Genomic DNA, 24,075 nt, shown 5'->3' on the forward strand with positions numbered 1-24,075 from the left:
GGCTGTACAATCTCCCATTTATTTCGTGTGCTTTTTTTTTTTTAAATATATATATATATATATATAGGATATAAATAATGACAAAATTACAAAACTTTTAACTGGAAGCCCAGGCATATTCATTCACACGTTTCTGGTTCAGCAAAGCCGCCGCTGACGTTGCCTCCTGAACGTTCCCTTTGTCTGCCTGTCCCGCTCACGCCACAGGTCGGCAGTGACCAGGCAGATTGTACAAGGACCTTGCAGGCCACGTGATTTAATAAGCGTCAGTCCCCAGCACTTCATGAGATCCAGGTACATTTGCTTACAGTCAGCTACCTTCTTCACAACTCACCAACTGGTGAGAGTCACAAGAGTCTCAGCCAGGTTGAAAGTAATACTGGTTAATTAAAAAAAGAACATTAAGACAGCCCCACAGTTTATCAATATCGCTATAATGAACTTCAAAACGAGTCACAATATGATCTGTTAGAATATACATTAAAATGTTATTTTTTTCTATAATGATATTGGCACTGTTTATACAATTTGATTCTACATGAATATATATTATGGTATCATACAAATACTCCACAGAGACATTAAAAAATTAAAATTAAAATGCCTTAAAGAAACGTAAGTAAATCTCATTTAATCAAACAGTAAGCAAACGTGTTTGTTTAGTTAGTTTTGTCTGAAGAAAAGTTTTATTACTTTGGAATTTCTTTTTTGTTTGTTTGCTTTTGTATTTACTTTTTCTAAAAAAAAGAGATTTTTGCAATAGAATTTTATCAACATCTTTCTCAAACAAGGTTTTCATGACAGGAATCTGACAGCAGAAGCCCTAGTTGTATTCTGTTTTTTTTCAGTCTGTCCTTGAAAACACTGAAGCTTTAAAAACCGCCCTGCTGTGGGGTGCAGGCTCTGTCTCCTCTGGCCCTCGGTGGAGGTCTGGTTCCTGCAATGAGATCAGAAACTCCCCTCATGACTAGCCTACTTCTCTTATTGATGCACGAATGGAACATTGCTCAGAGAAATACTGAAAACAAGATGCATTATTCTGTGCATGATACATTCCTGTCTTAAGTCATTCTGAAAGTTGGCATCGCTCTGTAGATGTAAAGGTTTTATCTGTCCAACACAGCTGATCACATTAACAAAATCCACAAGAATAGAAACTGGGAAGCAAGGATTCCTGGCGACTGTGGGCTTTCTTTGTCCTTTTGCGTTCAGTGATGCTCAGCCAGGGGTTTCGATGATTTTGTGATGGGGTGGTTCTGCCCTGCCTCCCAGGCTGCCCATATTTCCTTGCTCCTGGGCACATCAGCCCCCTGGTCATCGCGGGGTGACCCCCAGGTACAGCACAGCCAGTGTGGGGGCACAGTCCTTAGAAATACCTTGGGTGTGGCCAGCAGGGCGCGGCCGGAGAGTCAGCAGGGAAGCCGGCTGGCACGTCTGGCGAAGACAGGGCTTCCCGGGAGTGGCCGTGGCCGTTGCCCTTGCCGAGGCCACACACACACACACATGGCTGCCTCCCCCCAGGGCGGGCGGTGGGAATGGAGTCTGCTCCGGGCAGCTCGGCGTGCAAGGCACCACGGGGACAGGAGGACGGGTGGGTGAGGGTCAGAAGATGGTGGTCTCGTACTTGGTGTTGATGCTCCGCTTGGCTTCCTGGCCCGGCTCCACAATCCATGGCAGGTTGGCCAGAGTCTTCTGCTCAGATGGGTCGATCTGCTTTAGAACAGAAAGGCTGATGCCGGTCATATGGTCTCTGTATGGAGGTGCAGGCCAGCCCCGTCACCCCCGCGGGCTTGGGGCCAGGGTCTGTCTGCCGTGCGGTGCCGGGAATGCACCCGCAGTGGCCTCCCTGGCCTGCTTGTCTTTTCTTGAGTTATCTTTCTTACTGGATAGAGACAGCCAGAAATCGAGAGGGGAGAGGGGCGCTAGACACCCGCAGCCCTGCTTCACCGCTCGTGAAGCTTCTCCCTGCAGGTGGGGACCAGGGGCTGGAGCCCTGATTCTGCCTCCTGATATGTGCACTCTGCTGGGTGCGCCTCCACTGCCCACTTCTTTGCTTTTGAAGTGCGTCACTGTGGACTTTTTTTTTTGACCTCCAGGGTTATCGTTTTTTTTGCCTGTACTACCAATCCACTGCTCCTGGAGGCTATTTTTCCCCTTTCTTTGTCCTTGTTATTATTGTCGTTGTAGGATAGGACAGAGAGAAATGGAGAGAGGAGGGCAAAGACAGAGAGGGGGAGAGAAAGACAGACACCTGCAGACCTGCTTCACCGCCCGTGAAGCGACTCCCCTGCAGGTGGGGAGCCGGGGGCTCGAACCGGAATCCTTCCGCAGGTCCTTGTGCTTTGCGCCACCTGCACTTAACCCGCTTACCGCCCAGCCCCCTAGGGCCTTACTTCTGAATTCTGTTATTCTAAATACTTGGTGGGGGTCTGCACCAGGCCGCCTGCCTGCTCTGCCTGCAGCCGGCCCCCAGCCCGTCGCCTGCTGCTGCAGGAGGAAGGGGAGGCGGGACTCAGGGGTGGGAGCAACGGCTGGCTGGCGGCTGGCAGATGGTTATTATTCAGAGTGGAAGAGGTCAGGAGGGGAGCTGTTCCTGAGAGGAAATCCTCTCATCTAATACCAAGTCGTGTCAGCCAGCTGCAAGAGGAGGCTGAAGGCGTCCGTGTGGTGCTGCAGGGGCAGGAGCTGCAGGCCCCGGAAGTGGGCGGTCAGGGAATGGGGCAGACGCCAAGATGGGCTGGATGGAACAAGCCCCCACATGGCCATGAAGGAGGGAGGGATTAGGCGTGTGAGTCCAGCCAGGCCACGGTGGGTGTCGCTGAGCTCTGCTTATCCCCTTGGAGAAAGATGGAGGCTTGGGAACGAGCTCAGCCCCTCAGAGCTCGCGGCCGGCCGTGGGTCCAGCCCCGGCCCTGCTGTCTGCGGACTCAGATCCTCCATGGGGGGCAGGAGAGGCCAGGCGGTCGGGCTCACACTTGGCCGCACACAAGGGCCGGGGGTTTGGGCCCTAGTCGCCACACCCCAGGAAGCCTCACAAGCGGTGGGGCGGGGCAGTGCCACCCACCCCACCCTACCCCACCCTACCCCACCCACCCCACCCTACCCCACCCTACATCCTCAAAGAGGAAGGAAAGGAGCCCACGGGATTGGGGATGGAGCAGGTGTGACCGCAGTTGCAGTAGAAGCCTCCCTGAAGAAAGCCCCATTCTTGGGGCCCGGGCCCAGGCGCATCTGGTTAAGTGCATGTAGTACAAAGTGCAAGGACCTGGGTTCAAGACCCCAGCTCCCCACCTGCAGGGGGAAAGCTTCACGGGCGGTGAAGCAGGGCTGCTGGTGTCTCTCTTTCTCTTTCTGTCTTCCCTGCCCTCTCTATTTCTCTCTGTCCTAACAAGACAAAGTTGTAAGAAAAGAAAAGGGGGCTGGGTGACGGTGCACCAATTAAGCGCACATGGTGCTAAGCGCAAGGATCCGTGCAACGGTGTGAGTTCGAGCCCCCAGCTCCCCACCTGCAGGGGAGTCGCTTCACAGGCGGTGAAGCAGGTCTGCAGGTGTCTGTCTTTCTCTCCCCGTCTCTGCCTTCCCCTCCTCTCTCCATTTCTCTCTGTCCTGTCCAATAAAGCGGAAAAAATGTCCTCCAGGAGCAGGGGACTGGTCGTGCCGGCACAGAGCCCCAGAGATGACGCTGGAGGCAGAGCCAGATTCCGTTCTCCTCCGGCAGGAGGACAGAGGTTCTGGGAGGAGGCGGCGGCAGGTGGGGTGAGCGCAGTGCACGGGGGCTGCTGCCGAGGGTCCGAGGGTGGCCAGGCAGCTGGGGCTGGAGCCAGGTGACGGCTGGCCAGGGAGTTTCCAGCTCTGGGTTTTGCTCTGGGCAGGGGCGGCCGGAGGCAGGACAGGCTCTGCAGAGCTTCCCGCTCACAGGCAGGACCTGGCACGGCGGGGTCTCCCTCCTCAGGGGCCAGGGGCAGGTGGCACTGAACCTGCTTGGCCCTCCTGGAACGGGCCACCGCAGGGCCTCTGAGAAAACAGCTGGGGGGCAGAGCAGAGGCCTTGCACACCCGAGGCTCCTGGTTCCGACTCTTCCGGGAGCTCCCTCTCCCTCTCTCTCCCTCCCTCTCTCTCTTTCTCTCTGGCACTAATTTTTCACAAAGATTCGCCCAAGTTCTTGGGAGCCTCTGGTTTGGGCAGAGGCTCCTCCAGGCTCGTGCAGACACTGGGCAGAGATGGGGAGCCCCTCGGACTGGAGCAGGTGGCGAGGACAGGAGACAGCCGCGTGCCCCCGCCCCCCGCCCTGCAGAACCCCCGTGTCTACTTACCACGGACTTGCGGATGCTGACGCGGGGCTTGGGGATGGGCTTGGAGGGCTTGTTCTCAAAGCTCTCGGGGAGCGTGGAGGAGTGGCCCCCTTTGCGGGCCTGCAGTGCCAGCTGGTAAGCCACTTCAAAGGCCTGTCCCAGCGTCAGGATGATCTCGTAGGCTAGATTCTGCAAGAGAGACGCAAGCCTCACCCGGCAGCCCTGGCGGCAAACCCGGCGCTCGGCCAGGGGAGTTGGCATCCCTGTGTGTGTGTGAGTGAGTGTGTGTGTGTGAGTGTGAGTGTGTGAGTGAGTGTGTGTGTGTGTGTGAGTGTGTGTGTGTGTGTGTGTGTGAGTGTGTATGTGAGTATGTGAGTGTGAGTGTATGAGTGAGTGTGAGTGTGTGAGTGAGTGTGTGTGTGTGTGTGTGTGTGAGTGTGTGTGTGAGTATGTGAGTGTGAGTGTGTGAGTGAGTGTGAGTGTGTGTGAGTGTGTATGTGTGTGAGTGTGTGTGTGAGTATATGAGTGTGTGTGAGTGTATGTGTGAGTGTGTGTGAGTGTATGTGTGTGAGTGTGTGTGTATGTGTGCGTGTGTGTGTGAGTGTGTGTGAGTATGTGAGTGAGTGTGAGTGTGTGAGTGTGTGTGTGTGAGTGTGAATGTGTGTGTGAGTGTGTGTGAGTGTGTGTGTGAGTGTGTTAGTGAGTGTGAGTGTGAGTGTCTGTGTGACTGTGTGTGTGAGTGTGTGTGATTGTGTGTGTGAGTGTGAGTGTATGTGTGTGAGTGTGTGTGTGTGAGTGTATGTGAGTGTGTGAGTATGTGAGTGTAAGTGTGTATGTGAGTGTGTGTCAGTGTGTGTGTGAGTGTGAGTATGTGTGTGTGTGTGTTTGTGAGTGTGTGTGTGAGTGTGTGTATGTGAGTGTGAGTGAGTGTGTGTGAGTGTGTGAGTGTGTGTGTTAGTGAGTGTGAGTGTGTGTGTGATTGTGTGTGTATGTGAGTATGTGAGTGTGAGTGTGTGTGTGTGTGTGAGTGTGTGTGAGTGTGTGAGTGTGTGTGTGTTAGTGAGTGTGAGTGTGTGTGTGATTGTGTGTGTATGTGAGTATGTGAGTGTGAGTGTGTGTGTGAGTGTGTGTGTGTGTGAGTGTGTGTGAGTGTGTGTGAATGTGAGTGTGTGTGTGAGTATGTGAGTGAGTGTGTGAGTGAGTGTGAGTGTGAGTGTGTATGTGTGTGAGTATGTGAGTGTGTGAGTGTGTGTGTGAGTATGTGTGAGTGTGTGTGTGAGTGTGAGTGTGAGTGTGTGAGTGAGTGTGAGTGTGTGTGTTAGTGAGTGAGTGTGTGTGAGTGTGTGAGTGTGAGTGTGTGAGTGAGTGTGAGTGTGTGTGAGTGTGTATGTGTGTGAGTGTGTCTGTGAGTATATGAGTGTGTGTGTGTGAGTGTATGTGTGAGTGTGAGTGTGAGTATGTGTGTGAGTGTGTGTGTATGTGTGCGTGTGTGTGTGAGTGTGTGTATGTGAGTGAGTGTGAGTGTGTGTGTGTGAGTGTGAATGTGTGTGTGTGTGTGAGTGTGTTAGTGAGTGTGAGTGTGAGTGTGTGTGTGAGTGTATGTGAGTGTGTGAGTATGTGAGTGTAAGTGTGTATGTGAGTGTGTGTCAGTGTGTGTGTGAGTGTGTGTGAGTGTGAGTATGTGTGTGTGAGTGTGTGTGTGAGTGTGTGTGTGAGTGTGTGTATGTGAGTGAGTGTGAGTGTGTGTGAGTGTGTGAGTGAGTGTGAGTGTGTGTGTTAGTGTGAGTGTGTGTGATTGTGTGTGAGTGTGTGTATGTGATTGTGTGTGTATGTGAGTATGTGAGTGTGAGTGTGTGTGTGTGAGTGTGTGTGTGTGTGAATGTGTGTGTGTGAGTGTGTGTGTGAATGTGTGAGTGTGTGTGAGTATGTGAGTGAGTGTGTGAGTGAGTGTGAGTGTGTATGTGTGTGTATGTGAGTGTGTGTGTGAGTATGTGTGAGTGTGTGTGTGTGAGTGTGAGTGTGTGTGAGTGTGTGTGAGTGTGTGAGTGAGAGTGTGTGTGTTAGTGAGTGTGAGTGTGTGTGAGTGTGTGTGTGTGAGTGTGTGTGTGAGTATGTGAGTGTGTGAGTGAGTGTGTGTGAGTGTGTATGTGTGTGAGTGTGTGTGTGAGTATATGAGTGTGTGTGTGAGTGTATGTGTGAGTGTGTGTGAGTGTGTGTGTGTGAGTGTGAGTATGTGTGTGTGTGTATGTGTGCGTGTGTGTGTGTATGTGAGTGAGTGTGAGTGTGTGTGTGTGAGTGTGAATGTGTGTGAGTGTGTGTGTGAGTGTGTTAGTGAGTGTGAGTGTGTGTGTGTCTGTGTGATTGTGTGTGTGAGTGTGAGTATGTGTGTGTGTGTGTATGTGTGCGTGTGTGTGTGTATGTGAGTGAGTGTGAGTGTGTGTGTGTGAGTGTGAATGTGTGTGTGAGTGTGTGTGTGTGAGTGTGTTAGTGAGTGTGAGTGTGTGTGTCTGTGTGATTGTGTGTGTGAGTGTGTGTGTGAGTGTGAGTGTATGTGTGTGAGTGTGTGTGTGTGAGTGTATGTGAGTGTGTGAGTATGTGAGTGTAAGTGTGTATGTGTGTGTCAGTGTGTGTGTGTGAGTGTGTGTGAATGTGTGTGAGTGTGAGTGAGTGTGTGTGAGTGTGTGTGAGTGTGTGTGTTAGTGAGTGTGAGTGTGTGTGTGATTGTGTGTGAGTGTGTGTGTGTGTATGTGATTGTGTGTGTGTGAGTATGTGAGTGTGAGTGTGTGTGAACCGCAGGCACGTGAGCCCTTTAGTCCCGGGTATGGAGGGAGGCGGTGCCCGTGTGCCGTGCGGGGCTGGGGTGTCCCGACTGTTTTCTGTTCCTGGGTTGAAAGGAGAGCGAGGCGCAGTCAGACAGAGGAGACCCGGGCTGTCGTGGGGAGCGGGTGGCACCCTGGGCCTGGCGCCTGGGGACCGCGTGTGCCCACCGCAGGGAAGGCGCCTCCAGCCTGCAGCCGACCCCCAGCCTCAGCGTGGCTGAGAACCGGGAACCGGCCCACGGGCTCCACGGACGCGTTCCTCACGCCGGGCCTTTCCCCTCAAACGGCTGTGAGCTCCTCAGGCGGCGGGGACATTAGTCATGCGGGTCCCAGCAGCGGGGAGCAGTGAGCCAGCCGGTGAGCCAGCCGGTCAGCCCGCCGCCCACAGGCCCGTCTCACCCCGCGGGTCTGGGTCTGGGTCTGGGTCTGGGTCTGGGTCCTCTACTCCTGAGAAGTGAGGCAGCTTTCCCTCCTCCGTCCCTCCGTCAGTCCCTCCGAGACAGCCGGGCCTTGACTGCCGTCCTCAGGAAGCGGCCGGGTCCTGACCACACACTCTCAGAGGCCGCAGCCTTTCAGCGACGGGCATCAGCGCAGCCTGACAGGCTCGGCTGCTCACCAGGGCTGCCCGCCTCTCCCTCCCTCCCTCCCTCCCTCCCTTCTGCTTCTCCCTCCCTCCCTCCCTCCCTTCTGCCTCTCCCTCCCTCCCTCCCTCCCTCCTTCCTGCCTCTCCCTCCCTCCCTCCTGCCTCTCCCTCCCTCCTGCCTCTCCCTCCCTCCCTCCTGCCTCTCCCTCCCTCCCTCCTGCCTCTCCCTCCCTCCCTCCTGCCTCTCCCTCCCTCCTGCCTCTCCCTCCCTCCCTCCTGCCTCTCCCTCCCTCCCTCCTGCCTCTCCCTCCCTCCCTCCTGCCTCTCCCTCCCTCCCTCCTGCCTCTCCCTCCCTCCCTCCTGCCTCTCCCTCCCTCCCTCCTGCCTCTCCCTCCCTCCCTCCTGTCTCTCCCTCCCTCCCTCCCTCCCTCCCTCCCTCCTGCCTCTCCCTCCCTCCCTCCTGCCTCTCCCTCCCTCCCTCCTGCCTCTCCCTCCCTCCCTCCTGCCTCTCCCTCCCTCCCTCCTGCCTCTCCCTCCCTCCCTCCTGTCTCTCCCTCCCTCCCTCCCTCCCTCCCTCCCTCCCTCCCTCCCTCCCTCCTGCCTCTCCCTCCCTCCCTCCTGCCTCTCCCTCCCTCCCTCCTGCCTCTCCCTCCCTCCCTTCTGCCTCTCCCTCCCTCCCTCCCTCCTGCCCCTCCCTCCCTCCCTCCCTCCCTCCTGCCCCTCCCTCCCTCCCTCCCTCCCTCCTGCCTCTCCCTCCCCGGGCGCAGCTCAGCTCTGCTGCTGGCGGTCAAGGTCTCCCATAGGAAGGTCATGCGCAGAACCACTGTGCTGGCTCCCCAGCCCCCGCCCCTTCTTACCCGTCCTGGGCAGTGGAGTGGGGGCTCTGCACCCTTGCTGTACCACTGGGGTGGGCTGTGCCTGACTCAGTTTCCCATTCTTGATTTTTAAAAGAGGAGGAGAGACACCACAGCACTGCTCCACCGTCACTGGGCTTGAACCCCCTACCCCCAGCCCGACCTGAGCTACCTACCTCCTGAGTCTGAGGCTGGCCCCGGTGGCTTCCCACATCCTGTGTCCAGATCCCACACCAACACTGCTAGAAAAAAACGGCAACAGGGGCCAGGCAGTGGCGCACCTGGTTGAGCGCACACTACGGTGCACAGGGATCTGGGTTCGAGCCCCCGGCCCCCACCTGCAGGGGGAGGGGGAAGCTCCACGAGTGGTGAAGCGGGGCTGCAGGTGTCTCTCTGTCTCTCTTCCTCTCCCCTCTCAATTTCTGTCTCTACCCAATAATTAGTAAATAAAAAAATTAAAAGATAAGCAAGGAAAATGGCCTCACAGATTGGCAGGCTGTCCCCCAGGAGAAGCCACAAGAGTCAGGCACTTAATCTGCACTGATTTGCTGAACTGTCTGTGCTGGAAACTCCTGACTAGAAAAGCTTTGGCTTATCAAGGTCCAGTGGCAGGGGAGGGGTGGGGGCACGCGGTGGCACATCCGGTTAAGAGCATTTAGTACCAAGCACGAGGACCCAGGTTCGAGCCCCCGCTCCCCACCCGCAGCGGGTGCTTCACGAGCAGCCAACCAGGTCTGCAGGTGTCTCTCTCTTTCTCTCCATCTTCTCTCAATTTCTCTCTGTCCTATCTAGTAAAAACGGGAAAGAAAAAGAAAAAAATAAAAACAGAAAAACGGCCGCTGGGAGAGTTGGATTCGCAGTGCGCTAACCCCGGCGGTGATACGAGGAAATAAATAAATGAGGTTCAGTGGCGTGTACACAGGGACATTTACATGGTCCGCCACAGGGACCTAGTTAGGCCGACCACAGGCCTAGAGCAGAGCGCGAGGCAGACAGGAGTCGGCGGCTTAGGGGACCATGGTGGCTTTACCAAGTAGCCACACTGACAGACTAAGACAGGCAGGCGGGTGTCTGACAACGGTACCCGACTTCTCGGTGTGGAGAGGCGGGTCACTTCTATAACTGATTATTGTCTTTTGTTTCTTTTTTCCTCCAGGGTTATCGCTGGGGCTTGGTGCCGGCACCATGAATCCACCGCTCCTGGAGGCCCCCTCTCCCACTTTAGTGACAGGATCTGCCTACCGTCTGCGTCACACCACCCACAGGCTGCCACAAACCCTGTCTCTAGCTGCTGCCCCACTGAATCTTAGGGTCCCCAGGCCTTCCTCCCACTTTGCACCCCGATAACCTTCTCTGCACACCGGTGGGCTGTCCAACCTCAACCCGGCACGGCTGGGAAGCACAGGACATTAGCGAGGCCTGGTCCCTGCACTGACTCAGACCACCCGCCAGCCAGTCTGTCTGCTCTCACAGTTGCCACAGACCCCGCTCAGGCCTGCGGACCATGTCACCCTACAGCTCACAGAAGCTGAGGGTCCAGCAAGCGAGGGGCTTGGGGTGGGTGAGGTCCGTGGCCAAATCCTCACAGCTGGGAAGGGTAGAGTCAGCCTTCAAACCCAGATCTGACTGCAGTGCTTGGTGCCATGTTCTGGTGGCCGTACTCTGACCCAGGGGACTCCCTGCAATCAGCACACCTTGCATGCTGGGGGTGCAGACGGCAACAAAAGTCTTCAAGGACTTGAGCTTTGCTTCCCGGGAAGTTCGTTCTACCCTTACAAAGAGACGCGGAGCTTACGTTATTGTCTACGTCCCTTTTTGCCTTGACCCAAGAAGCTCGGAAACGAGAGCAGGGCTCAGCGCTCAGAACCGCGGAGAAGTCCGCTCCACATTCAATGTTGACATTTTCTCTTGGTCTGCACTTCCTCTAACTCTGATCTCGATCTGCACACTTCAGACCCATCAGCCTGGACAGAAACCTCCCACGGAAGGAGTCCTGGTGTCCCTTTGTTCTCGTAAACGCTTCAGATGAGACTGAACCTGCTGGGCCATCTGGGAAGGGTGGGGTGTGTGGGGGCTGCACAGGGGGCAAGGCCAGGGTGGGCCGCTGATGTTGAGGAATTATTCAGATGCAGTCTATGCCCCCAGGTTTTACCACTTCCTGCGATATTCTCACAGTGCCCTTTTCAACCCATCCTGTCCTGACACGTCACCCCTGGTTGTTGCCCAATAAAAGCTCTCCCACTTTCCCCCCCTCAATCTTGGTTCATTCTCTCTCTCTCTCTCTCGCCTGGTGGTGAGGTAGCGGGGACGGCCATTTTCGGCTGACTCCATGTGGCATGAACCACCCCCTTCTGATCCAATAATAAAGATTAGTGTACCCCACTTGCTCCAGACCTCCTCTCTCTCTTCTCTGTGGCGCAGCCCAACAGGCCGCTGTCCACGGGGTGGGCCGGCCTGCTCCCAGCTGGTGACACTCTCCACTGGTATTAAAAACAAAGCGAAAACACCTCCATCCTTTGGTGACTGGAACTGATGAAGCGAGTCCGGGTGTGGTTCTGCTGCCTCAGAACCTTGCACCCGAGGGCCCAGGGAGCACAGGGTGCTCGGCAGCTGCTCTACTCAGTGCCTGGGAGCAACAGGCGATGGCCACGGATGCAGGACCTCTCGATTCTTTGAGAGAATTCTAGGATAAGACTGCCGTGAGCTGATACTCTCTGCCTGGGCATGTAAAACGAGAAAACCACTTTGGTAAGCGGCCTGGGAGTTTCTTAGGAATTAAACACACACCAACCACAGAAGAAGAGGCTGGAAGGCCCAAGGCCCCAGGTTCAATCCTGGAGGCACCACCATAAGCCTGAGCTCAGCAAGGCTCTGGGTCTCAAAACCACCAAGAAACACTCAGCTATGAGAAAGACCCTTAAATTCGAGACAGAAGAAACATCCCTCAACATGACAAAAGGCCACAGAACAAACCCATGGTGGGGGCTGGGGGGGGGCCGGGGGGGCAGTACGCTTGCTTACACGCACGCTGTACTAAGTGCAAGGAACCGGGTTTGAGCCCCGGCTCCCCACCTGCAGGGGAGAAGCTTCACAAGTGGTGAAGCAGGTCTGCAGGTGTCGCCCTTCCTCCCTATCTCCCCTCTCTCATCTCTTGGTTCTGTCCAATAAAATGGAAAAAATGGCCTCCAGGAGCAGTGGATTTGTAGTGCCGGCACCAAGCAAAAAAAAAGGAGAAATAAACAAACCACAAAATAAAACAACCCAGGTAACAGTGTGGGGGACCGCGAACGCTTTCCTCTCAAAGTCTCGGACTAGACGGGGATGCCCACTTTCACCACCACTGTTCAGCCGTGTCCTGAAGTTCTACCAGCGCAACCAGGCGAGAAAGAGACTAGCAGAATTGGGGGCTGGGTGGCGGCGCACCTGGCTGAGTGCACACGTCACAGTGCGCAAGGACCCGGGTTCAAGCCCCCAGTCCCCACCTGCAGGGGGACTGGGGGCTTGAACTGGGGGCTTCACAAGTGGTGAAGCAGGGCTGCAGGTGTCTCTGCCTCTCTCCCTCTCCCCCTTCCCTCTCAATTTCTGACTGTCTATCCAATAAAGGTAATAATAAAAACTAAAAAAAAAAAGAATAACAGAATCCAAACTAGAAAGGGAGAACAAAATCTATCACCATTCGCAGACATGACACATACACAGTAAACCCTGAAGACCCCCAAAGCTGCTAGGAACTGTCAGTAGTTCCAGTAAGGCGGCAGGATGCAAGGCCAACACACACAAAGCTGTGACGTTTCTACGTACAAGTGGCATGTCAGGGATGAGAAATGAAGGAAGCAGCTCCATTTACACCTGAACCAGGGAGATAAAAAAACCTCAGAGGCAGGAAGTCAGGCGGTGGCGCAGCGGGTTAAGCGCAGGTGGCACAAAGCACAAGGACCGGCGTAAGGATTCCGGTTCGAACCCCGGCTCCCCACCTGCAGGGGAGTCGCTTCACGGGCGGTGAGGCAGGTCTGCAGGTGTCTGTCTTTCTCTCCTCCTCTCTGTCTTCCCCTCCTCTCTCCATTTCTCTCTGTCCTATCCAACAACGACAACAACAATAATAACTACAACAATAAAACAAGGACAACAAAAGGGAATAAATAAATATAAAAAAATTATAAAAAAAACCTTGGAGGCAATCTTAGGAGGCAAAAGGCCTTTATGGTAAAAACTATAGGATACTGGTAAAAGAAATGGAAACAAAAAGAAAAAAATGTTCATTGATCAGATGAATAGCTACTGTTAAGATGGCCAGAATGCCAATCTACAGATTGGGCACAAACCCTGTCAGAACCCCAATGACATTTTCCAAGGAAACTGAACAACTTCTCTAACACAGTGCTAACCCTAGTGGCCATTACAAAAAAAAAAAGGAAAGCTAGAACATCACATACCGAAATGAACCTAAAATGGGTTCAAGAACCGAATCTTAGACCTGAAACTATAAAACACAAAGAAGAAAGGAAACACTGGTGAAATACTTCAGGACCTTGACATCTAACATGACTTTGGAGACTCAACTCCATGGGCCTAGGAAATTGAAGAATAAATAAATTGGGCTTCATCAAGTTTAAAAGCTCCTCTGTATTGAGGGAAAATCTACAAGAATAAAAGTGGTGTAACTGGGATGAGATGGCAGGACTGGTGGTCATGACGCTTAGTGAAGCCCAGGTGAGAGGTGCTGCTTGGCGGTGCTGCTCATGGGGATGTACTGCCTTCTGGGAAAGTCAGGAGGCGCTTTCCTTTTTATGGATTCTATTAGTGATTCCATATTGATTTGCAGAACGGTGAGACAGCAGGGCTGTAAATCTGTACAGCTTCCGCCCCTGGAGCTCTGTGTCCCGTCCCCTCCACTGGAAACTGCAGGTCACCGCCATGGGTTATTTATACAGGATGTGTTTTCCTTTCCTCCCTCTTTCTATTCATTCACTTCATTTCATTTCATTTCTACCAGAGCACTGCTCCTCAATCGCTATCGAACAGGCCATGGCCGGTGCGCCGCTATGTTCCATCGCTGGGGAGCCAGAGACGACCCGAACTGCCCCTGCAGCTCCAGACAGACTATGACCCACATAGTCAACGACTGCCACCTCTACAGATTCAAAGGAGGTCTCGAAACTTGACATCAGGCTCAACCTGACGCTGTGGACTGGCTACGGAAGAAGGGCAAACGCTAGAGGAAGAAGAACTGCTCAGCTCTGGCTTATGGTGGTGTGGGAGACTGAACCTGGGACTTCAGAGCCTCAGGCCTGAGGGTGTCTTTGCAGAACCATTATGCTAGCTACCCTGCCTTATTGACTTAGTTATTATTGGATAGAGATAGATAGAAATTGAGGAGGGGAGACAGAGAGACACCTGCAGCCCCGCTTCACCACTCGTGAAGCTTTCCCGCTGCAGGTGGGGGATAGGGGCTTGAACCTGGGTCCTTGTGCCCTGTAATGTGAGCGCTCAACCAGGTGCGCCACCGCCCGGCCCCTATAGGACGTGTTTTTCTGTGCAAAAATGCACCATGACTTTCCAACAACCCAGCAGGTAATAAAAACACATGAACTTGTGGAAACACACACACACACACACACACACACACACACACACACACACACACACACACACAGACACCCCAAGCAGTCTTGACTTTGATAAAAGCATGTATGTGTTAAGAGCACAGAACTGTGACGGGGCGCGGTGAGAAGCTCTGCCCGTCATCTTAGGATTCTATTTTATGTCATTTTCTTTTGCCTCCAGGGTTATCTCTGGGGTTCGGTGCTGGCACTGGAATCCACTGCTCCTGGAGGCCATTTTTTGAAATTGGATAGGACAGAGAGAAATTGAGAAAAAAAGGGGGACACGGAGAGAGAGAGAGAATGAGGGAGAGTCCTTTTTGCATAAACACCTGTGCTGTCTCCTCAGCCTCATTATTATTATTGTTATTTCCCCCAGACCCCTGCTCAGCTCTGGCTAATGATGGTCCTGGAGGTTGAACCTGGAGCCTGGAAGCCTCAGGCAGGAAAGGCTTTTGGTATCGCCAAACAAGTGGGGAAGCTCTGGACCGTGAATACGCTTCTGGGAAACCTCTCAGCCGAAACCGGGCCAGGCCGTCACCTCTGACATCTGCACACGGGTGGGGTGGGTCGGTACTCGCTGTGCTGTCTGTCTGGGACACATTCGCCGAAACCCCACGCCTATTTGACAACAGGAGTCAGGGCTCGGGTAACACCCCACCCACAGCTTGTCTTCGCCGGGGCAGCTGGTGTGACGGGAATCTGAGTGCCTCCCACAACACCAACCCATCTCCGTCAGAGGAAGGATGTTTCCTCAAATAAATGGAAATTCACTCTTAGCACGAACACTTCACAACAGCGGCAAGTTTCTGGGGCCGGCACCAGACCAAACTGCTTCCACCAGCATCGCTGACCTGTGCAGACCTGCCCCCCCCCCCCCCCGAGATGTTAAAGGCCGCGAGGCTTGGCCGTGCCGCTATCACACGCCATTTCCATAGCATCCCCCCACGTCTCCCTGAAAGAGGCAATATTATAATATTATTATTATCATCATTATTATTTTTGCCAGGGTTATCTCTGGGACTCGGTGCCAGCACCACAAATCCACTGCTCCCGGAAGCCATTTTTTCCATTTTACTGGACAGGACAGAGAGAAATCGAAAGAGGAGGAGAGAGACAGAGAGACACCTGCAGACCTGCTCCACTGCTTGTGAAGTGACTTCCCCCCTGCAGGTGGTGACCGGGGGCTTGAACCCGGGTCCTCGTGCGCTGCAATGTGTGCGCCAGTACCTGGTCTCCCCTTTTTTAAAAAATGTTTTTATTTGTTTATTATTGCATAGTGACAAAGAGAAATGGAGAGAGGAAGGGGAGACAGAGAGGAGAGGGGGAGAGACGAGACAGACACCTGCAGCCCTGCTTCACTGCTCCTGAAGTGGCCCCACCAACCACAGGTGAGGAGGGGGGGCTTGAACCTGGGTCCTTGCACTTTGTACTATGTGCGCTTAACCAGGTAAGCCACCAGCGGGCTCCCTGAAATAGAGTTTTAAAAATTATTTTATTTTATTTTTTTATTATTTTTTTCCCCCTTTTTGTTGTAGCCTCGTTGTGGCTATTATTATTGCCATTGTTGATGTTGTTTGTTGTTGGATAGGACAGAGAGAAATGGAGACAGGAGGGGAAGACAGACAGGGGGAGAGACAGACAGACACCTGCAGATCTGCTTCACCGCCTGTGAAGCGACTCCCCTGCAGGTGGGGAGCCAGGGGGCTTGAACCGGGATCCTTACGCCGGTCCCTGCGCTTTGCGCCACGTGCGCTTAACCCACTGCGCCACCGCCCGATTCCCGGGTTTTTTTTTAAAGACTCTCTCTCTCTCTCTCTCTCTCTCTCTCTCTCCTTTTTTTCAGTCTCCAAAGACCGCAAGAGGAGAAGCACACAGTGCGTGCTGCAAACCGGGCCTGTGGACAAGCCTTAGCAGAGCGCAGGCCCCGGGCAGCCGGGGCCCACGGGTGCCCGTCAGGACCAACGAGGCTGCCCTGGCCTCACGCAGCGTCCTGGGCACGGGACACCGGACCAGCAGGGCGACCAGACTCAAGTGCTGCTTGCAGGTGTCTCCACGCACAGGCCGCTCCAGATGCTGGGCAGACCCGTCTGTGCGGACTCTGAGTGACCTGCCCTGTGTCAGACACCCACCAGCACGTCGCGCCTCCCTCCCTCACATCTGGTCTACAGACGGAGGCAGCTATCAGGAACATCTGCTCACTTCTAGCATGGCTTTCACGTGTCAGGTTCGTGACCGATGAGTCAGCTTTTAGAAAGAAATTTTTTCTTTTCCTCCAGGGCTATCTGTCGCTGGAGCGCGGTGCCAGCAGGATGAATCAATCCACTGCTCCTGGGGGATCTCTTTTGGTTTTGTTTTCTTTTTTGTTTTTGGACAAGACAGAGAGAAATTGAGAGAGGAGGGGAGATGGAGAAAGGAGAGAAGAAGACACCCAAAGACCCGCTTCATCTCCTCTGAATCCCCTCCCCACAGGTGGGGAGTGGGGGCTTGAACCCGGATCCTTGTGTGGGTCCCTGTTTTCAGACTTCACAACAAAGCAGGGCTACAGCTGACAGGACACCATGCTTCTGCATACGCAAACAGGCCAAACCACCCTATCTACAATCATCACTTGCAGGTGTCGTATTTGACTGACGTTGAGGGCAGGAAGCCACAAACACCGTTTTCACCTGGCCATCGACCGCCACCCTCTAGGAAGAAGGACCACCCCACCAGCCTGAGTGGCCGTCAGACACAGCCGCCATCACAGGGCAGGGGCGTGGAAGCCTCTCATGTCAGAGAGAAGCCCATCACCCTGCAGCCGTCAGCAGCTGAATGGCAGTCGAGACAGACAGCTACGCGGGGGAGCCCCTAAGTTAACGCGTGGATGAAAACCCACCACGTCCGGCCCTTTCTGCCGGCAGGGCCCGGGGACTCTACACCAGCGGCTGGGCGGGCGGGCGCATGCAGGGCTGTGCGCGGCACTCACCACGTCGAAGGCGGTGAACACATGGCAGTAGTGGTGGTTGGACTTCAGGTCTTTTGTGATGTAGGCGAAGGTTGACAGGTCCTCTGGGTCCTGGGCCGCGCACGAGATGTTTCGGATTTCATGCTCTGCGATTATGTTCTGCAAGAGACCACAGGCACGGCCGGTTTTTCTTTCCTCTGCAACCCAGCGGCTTCGAGAACCAAGGGGGTGGCGCATCTGGAGGTGCGAGGACCCAAACAAGTATCCGGGTTCAAGGCCCCGCTCCCCACCTGCAGGGGGGATGCTCCACGGGCAGTGAAACAGGGCTACGGGTGTCTCTCTTTCTCCTTGCCCTCTCCCTCTCCCTCCTCTCAATTTCTCTCTGTCCCACCCCACAAAGAGGAAAAGATGGCCACAGGTCGAGCAGATTGGTAGCCCCGGCAATAACCCTGGAGGCAAAAAACAAAAACAGAGCCAAGGCGGGTGTCCTGACAGGCCTGGTCTCCCCATTTCTAGACTGTCCCAGGCCAGTCGTTCTGAAAGCCACGCAGGGCACCCTCTGGGGGCCGACGCCAGGCCTGGGAGGGCATTTTCACCTCCCGAGAGACAAGCTAGCAGCTGCGTCCTGGAGTAGCGGCCTCACAGATACCTGAAACAGCAGCAGTCCCCACGTGCTTCTGTGCCCACGCCCGCGGCCACGTGTCCACGGGCAGCAAGCCAGGCTCAACAAGCTGGGGGCAGGGAGGGGCTCACCCAGCGGACTCCCCGGGCCCTCCCTCACCTTGGGGCTGGCGCCGCTGTGAGCAGAGAAGCCCCAGGTTGTGCGTGACACAGGCCCGGGGTGCACGGCTGTGAGTGGGCGTGTGATCAGCAGTGACAGGTGGGAGCTGGCACCTGCCCGCCTGCAACACCTTGGGAGGGGCAGGTGGGGCTCGCCGCTCCTGGGCCCTCCTGTGAAGCCACCGCCCACCCTCACTAACTCTCACTCTGGCTTGTTTTTTCTTTACAATCTCTTTGAGCCAGTGCCATCTTCTCAGCCAGCCCGGAAGAGTAGAGTACAGGTGTTAAGTGAGGAAAGGTTTAGGCATTGTTGTCCCGAGGCACAAAACAACCTCGGAGCCTCTCCTTTGGGTCACACACTCTTCCAGAAACTTCTCTGGCTACATGGTGCATTGAAAAAGCCCAAAGTGTGGGGGTCGGGCGGTAGTGCAGCGGGTTAAGCGCACATGGTACAAAGCGCAAGGACCGGCAGAAGGATCCCGGTTCGAGCCCCCGGCTCCCCACCTGCAGGGGAGTCGCTTCACAGGTGGTGAAGCAGGTCTGCAGGTATCTGTCTTTCTCTCCCTGTTTCCCCATCCTCTCTCGATTTCTCTCTGTCCTATCCAGCAACACCCACAGCTATAACAACAAGGGCAACAAAATGGGGAAAACGGCCTCCAGGAGCAGTGGATTTGTGGTACAGGCACTGAGCCCCAGCAATAACCCTGGAGGCAAAGAAAAGAAAAAGCACTGGACTCTCAAGTGTGAGGTCCTGAGTTCAATCCCCAGCAGCAGCACGTGTACTAGAGTGATGACTGGCTCTTTCTCTCTCTTCCTATCTTTCTTATTAATAAATAAATAAATCAAATCTTAATAAGAAGGAGCCCTTACTAGTCTCAGGGAGATGAACTCCTTGAGTTCCAGTGGAAAGTGCTGCATACGTGACGCAGGACGGCTTCAGGTGGTATGTGCCGAGGGCAAAACTGCCAAGTGAGGAGGGGTCTCTGGGCCTCTCTGTCCCAACCCACGCCCTTCACCAGCTGGAACGCTGACCTGCAGAGTGGGGGTGTCTGGAGGTGGGGCTGCTTGGAGGTGCTCAGGTCTTGAGCAGGCCTGGCGTCCTTCTCAGGGGAGAGGAGCCAGCTTGCGCTCTGCCATGTGCAGACACGGGAAGACAGCGGCCCGTGCAACCAGGGGCTGGCTCTCCTCAGCCCCCAAGTCGGCTGGTGCCATGGCTGTGGACTTCCAGCTCGCAGAACGGTCAGAAACACGTGTTGTCTACGCCACCCAGGTCTACAGAGACTAGTTACAGTCGTCCAAAGGAGCTAAGATAGCCTCCCTGTCTTTCCAGGGCCCCTCAACTTTCTGGAACTTTCTTTTTGATTAAATTTTTTTTATTATTTTTATTTTATGTATTGGATAGAGACAACGAGAAATCGAGAGGGAAGGGGGAGACAGAGAGGGAGAGACAGAGAGACACCTGCAGCCCTGCTTCACCACTTGTGAAGTTTCCCTCCTACAGGTGGGGACTGGGGGCTCGAACCCAGGCCCTTGTGGACTGTAATGTGTGTGCTCAAGCAGGTGTGCCACCCTTCATGCAACCCCACTTTTCTGTTCTCCAGGGAGTCAGGGTGTCTTCTAACTGCCCAGGGAGGTTTGCTCTCTGTCCCGCTGCTCCCTGGCCCCAGCCAGCCTCCTTCTGCACTGCTGAGACCCCGTCCTCCCTCCCCACCACCGGAACTGGGGGGAGCAGGCTCACCAAGGCCACCTCTGGGCAGGGACTGGTGCTTGGTCATCTCACTGGCACCTAAAACAGATCCCTAGCTTCTCCCCACTCAATACCTCTATTCTCATTCTCTCTATCCCTTCTCTTTCGATTCTGTTTATTAAACAGTTTGTCCTGCTTTAAATCTCACTGCCTTACAGCCACCAAGTTGCAGATGCTGCCATGATGCCAACCTGACCTCCCTGGGCAGATCTCACCCATGTGTCCTGGAGCCTCCCCTCCCCAGAGCTCTGCTCCACTAGGGACAGACAGACAGACACAGGCTGGGGATGTGGATCCACCTGCCAACACCCATGTCCAGCAGAGAAGCAATGACAGAAGCCAGAACTCCCACCTTCTGCTCCCCATGAAGAACTTTGGTCCAGACTCCCAGAGGGATAAAGAACAGGGAAGCTTCCAATGGAGGGGATGGGACAGGGAACTCTGGCAGTGGGAACTGAATTGTATGGAATTGTGCCCCTCTTATCCTACAATCTTGTTCATCACTATTAAATCACGAATAAAATAAACAAAAAGACTCCTGAGGGGACTTCAGCTGCTGACTGGGTGGCCCAGGCACAAAGAAGAGGATTCTTTTTTTTTTAATTTTAAAAAAATATTTATTTTCCCTTTTGTTGCGATGTTTTTTTTATTGTTGTAGTTATTATTGTTGTTACTGATGTCGTTGTTGTAGGATAGGACAGAGACAAGTGGAGAGAGGAGGGGAAAGACAGAGAGGGGGAGAGAAAGACAGACACCTGCAGACCTGCTTCACCGCCTGTGAAGCGACTCCCCTGCAGGTAGGGAGCCGGGGGCTCGAACCAGGATCCTTATTCCGGTCCTTGTGCTTTGCGCCACGTGAGGATTCCAGAGAGACGCCTGCTGCTGGAATGTGATGAGGTCCCGAGCTCTCAGCGCTGAGCGCCGTTCTGGCTCTGCACCGTGGGCCCCACAGCATGGGGAGGCCAGTCCCCGCGGCCGGTGGAGCTGAGAGCGAGGACGTTGCGGCCGGGGCCTGAACAGGCCGGGCTGCTCAGTCCCCTCTCTGGAGAAGTGGCCAAGGGGGGTGTGAACTCGGCCACCTGTCATATGCCAGTCAGTGGCTTTGCCCCGGATTAAACAGTGACAGCATATGAAGCCACATGACTTAGCTCTGCTCACTTCCCCACTGAGAAACCTGACGGGTTCCGTTTCTGTGTGTTTTATGCTGTGCTGGGGATTGAACCCATGGCCGCAGACACACCAGCACTCCATGAGCCTCAGGATGCAGACCCTTCACTCTAATGCCAGCCTGTCGCCCTGGCCCTTGTGACTGGAGCTGTTAAAAGACTCAGTACTGGGGGTCGGGTGGTGGTGCACCCGGCTGAGCACAGGTCACCAGGCACAAGAACCGGGGTTCAAATCCTGGTCCCCCACCTTCGGGGGGAGCCTCACGAGGGCGTTAGGTGTGTCTCTGTCTCTCTCCTTTTTCCCCTCTCAATTTCTCTCTGTCCTATCAAATAAAATAAAGAGTCAGTACCATAAATTAAAATAGGCTCAGACATGTGTCATGGGCATGACCTGGGTTCGAGTCTGAACACCACAGCACAGACAGGAGCTTTCACATCTTTCTCTGTTTCTATCTTTTTGCTTCTGTCTGAAAGAGTCAGTCTGGTGAAGCCCCAGTGACGACCTAAATACAATAAATAAAAATAAACAAAGGCTCAGAAGGAGGACAGGGAAGGGCAGGGCAGGGCTCACTTGCCTTTGCTTTGTTGCGGAGGGCAGACGGCCAGCCCGCTCCCCGGGAGAGACTGCCTTTCCCATCTACCTTTCATCACCCAGACGCGGCCGGCGGGGCCTGTGACCAGCAGGTGCACAGCTATGGTGCTCGGTCCCACCAGCTGATACAGAGCTGACACAGAGCTTCTCAGAAAGGGATGAGGGCGTGAGGACCCTAGAAGCGGGGCCCCTCCCAGCCCCCCGCTCTGGCTTCAGGTTGCCAGTTCCTGGGGGAACCGAGAGGGCCCCCCCAGCAGAGGTGAGCCGAGGGCTGCGTTGTAGGCAGGTGCTGGGAGACAGCGGGTGGACACTGGGCTAGTCAGCTGCTCCCGGCTGCCTGGTGCCTGGGCAGGTGGCGTGAGCTCTGCTGGGAGCTGGCGCTCAGACAGCACCAACAAGCTGGCCCTGGACGGTGAGAGTGAGGAGGGCGTCAGAGCAGGAGGCAGAGCTGCCCCTCCACGGGCAGGCCCTGGAGGGGCCGGTGGGAGCCTCTGGGACTAGCCTGCGCGGCCCAGGTCCCATTTTGAATCCATCAGCGTGCCTGGCTTCTTCTGGAAGCCGGGCCAGTGATTCAGCTGCTGGACGATAGATTTCAGCTGCCAGTGAGGCAGCTGGTCCAGCCCCGCCTACACTGCCACTTTACTGGAAGGAGAGAGACGCTTGGATGGAGGGTTCACCCTTCCTGCAGCCTGGTGGGAGCTAACGGGAGCAGCAATTATCAGCTGATTATCTGCTGCGGCTAATAGTTGTGAGGTGACAGGGTGGGGGTGGGGGGCTTCTCCCTGGCTGTGTGACTGCAGGCATCACTTCAGGGAAGGGCCTGCTGTAGTTTCATTTAATTTTATTTGCGTTCTTTTCTTTTTATAGATTTTATTAGTGATTTAATATTGATTTAGAAAATTACAAGATAACAGGGGTATAACTCTGTACTGTTCCCACCAAAGTTCTGAATCCCCAGTCCCTCGACTGGAAGCTGCAGCAGCTCAAAGGCAGCAGGTATGGGTTGGCTATTATTTCTCCAGCTGTCTGTCTATATCTGTATATATTGGCCCATTTGCCCCCCACCATGGTCCTGTCTGCTCTTCCTGTCTAAGTCACACGTACACCTATTACTGCATTCAGATGTCCCCAGACCACTGCCTGTAGCCCTGTCTACACTTGGACACGGTGCCCTGAACCCACCTAATTCTTGACCTGGCTCCCTTTATCCAAAAGGAGCGTTCAGCTGGGGGCATCTGGGTGGGGAGACGACAAGGCAGGATGGGGCCGTGGGAAAAGTCCTGGTGTATTTCTCCATGCAAAAACGACCTCCTGACAGCCTGACACCCTCCCTCCTCCCTTCCCACAACCTGTCATCTTGGGAAATGTGGGAATATAACACACAAAGCTTGGGGGGTTTGGTAAGGAGGGTCCAGTCACGTTTGAGTTTATAATGGGAGCATGGTCACTCTCAGACTACCTAGTCTGCACCGGGACCTTGTGTCTTCACTAAGAAAGAGACCCGGCATCATCTAAGCACATGCACATGCAGACACATGCACACACACAGACATGCACACACACAGACATGCACACACACAGACATGCACACAGACATGCGCACACACACAGACACGCACACACACAGACATGGACACACACATACACACACAGACATGCACACAGACACACACATGCACACACAGAGACGCGCACACATACGCGCGCACATATACACACACAGACATGCACACACACAGACATGCACACACATACATACACACAGACACAGACATGCACACACAGACATGCACACACAGACATGGACACACACATACACACAGAGACACCACACAGACACACACACATGCACACACAGAGACGTGCACACACACGTACACACACACATGCACACACACACACACACACACACACACACACACACACACACACACACACTCCAGCATATCCCATCACTCGCATCCAGTTTACTGCGTGGGGCAGGTAGGTCAGGGCAATGGGCACCGATGCTCTCGAACACAATACAACTATGAAACAATCTTCCCTACAGCTGCCTCCTTTTTGAAACTTTTGCCTGGCTCTGTTTTTTCTTTTCTTCTTCTGACATCCAGGTAGAAGATTTTAAGAATCTAGAACACTTTTTCAAAATATCTATCTATCTATCTATCTATCATCTATCTATCTATCTGATAGAGACAAATTGTTGGAGGGGAGACAGAGAGGGAGACAGACAAATACCTGTAGCTTCACCACTTGTGAAGCTTTGCCCCTGCCCAAGGGCTCGAACCCCAGTCCCTGCACACTGTCATGTCTGTGCCTAACCAGGTGCGCCATCTCCCAGCCCCCTAGGAACACTTTTTTAAGTAAAGTGCACACACAATTTTCAGTGGACCCCAGGACCCATGACTGTTGCCACTGTAAGTACTAAGTCTCAGCAGAATCCCAGCATGACTCAAGCTCCTTCTCTGATTGTCTCTTAAGAAAACCACAGAACTGGAACTCTCTGACCTCGGTAGCCGAGAACTAAATGTAATTATAAACTGTTCTCCTGTGAGATATCCATCACACAGCCCAGGAAGAGACATGCAGTTCACAGAGGAGTGGAGAGAGGAACTCGAGCCCTCCGCTCACTGACGTTTCCTCTCATGGAGGAGTGGTGATGGGCCACACTTCCAGTTTTCATTCTATCCGTGAC

At 54.3% G+C, this 24,075-nt stretch overlaps 1 protein-coding gene across 17 annotated transcripts in view; it reads right to left on the minus strand.

Moving 5' to 3' along the window:
- The window catches only part of ANKS1B (ankyrin repeat and sterile alpha motif domain containing 1B), a 1,227,618-nt gene continuing 1,203,543 nt past the window's right edge, over window positions 1–24,075 (minus strand). For 8 of the 17 annotated variants that reach the window (XM_060195606.1, XM_060195607.1, XM_060195608.1 and 5 more), the window contains 3 exons: window positions 17,117–17,254; window positions 4,314–4,481; window positions 1–1,713 (listed from right to left, as the gene is read on the minus strand). In XM_060195606.1, the coding sequence (XP_060051589.1) occupies window positions 1,603–1,713; window positions 4,314–4,481; window positions 17,117–17,254 (417 nt within the window). In that variant the 3' untranslated portion in view covers window positions 1–1,602. Of the gene's footprint in view, window positions 1,730–4,313; window positions 4,482–17,116; window positions 17,255–24,075 lie in introns of all 17 variants that reach the window. The other 9 variants (XM_060195613.1, XM_060195610.1, XM_060195605.1 and 6 more) reach the window with 3 other exon arrangements.

Source organism: Erinaceus europaeus, chromosome 7, assembly GCF_950295315.1.
Source record: "Erinaceus europaeus chromosome 7, mEriEur2.1, whole genome shotgun sequence".
Lineage (NCBI taxonomy): Eukaryota > Metazoa > Chordata > Mammalia > Eulipotyphla > Erinaceidae > Erinaceus > Erinaceus europaeus.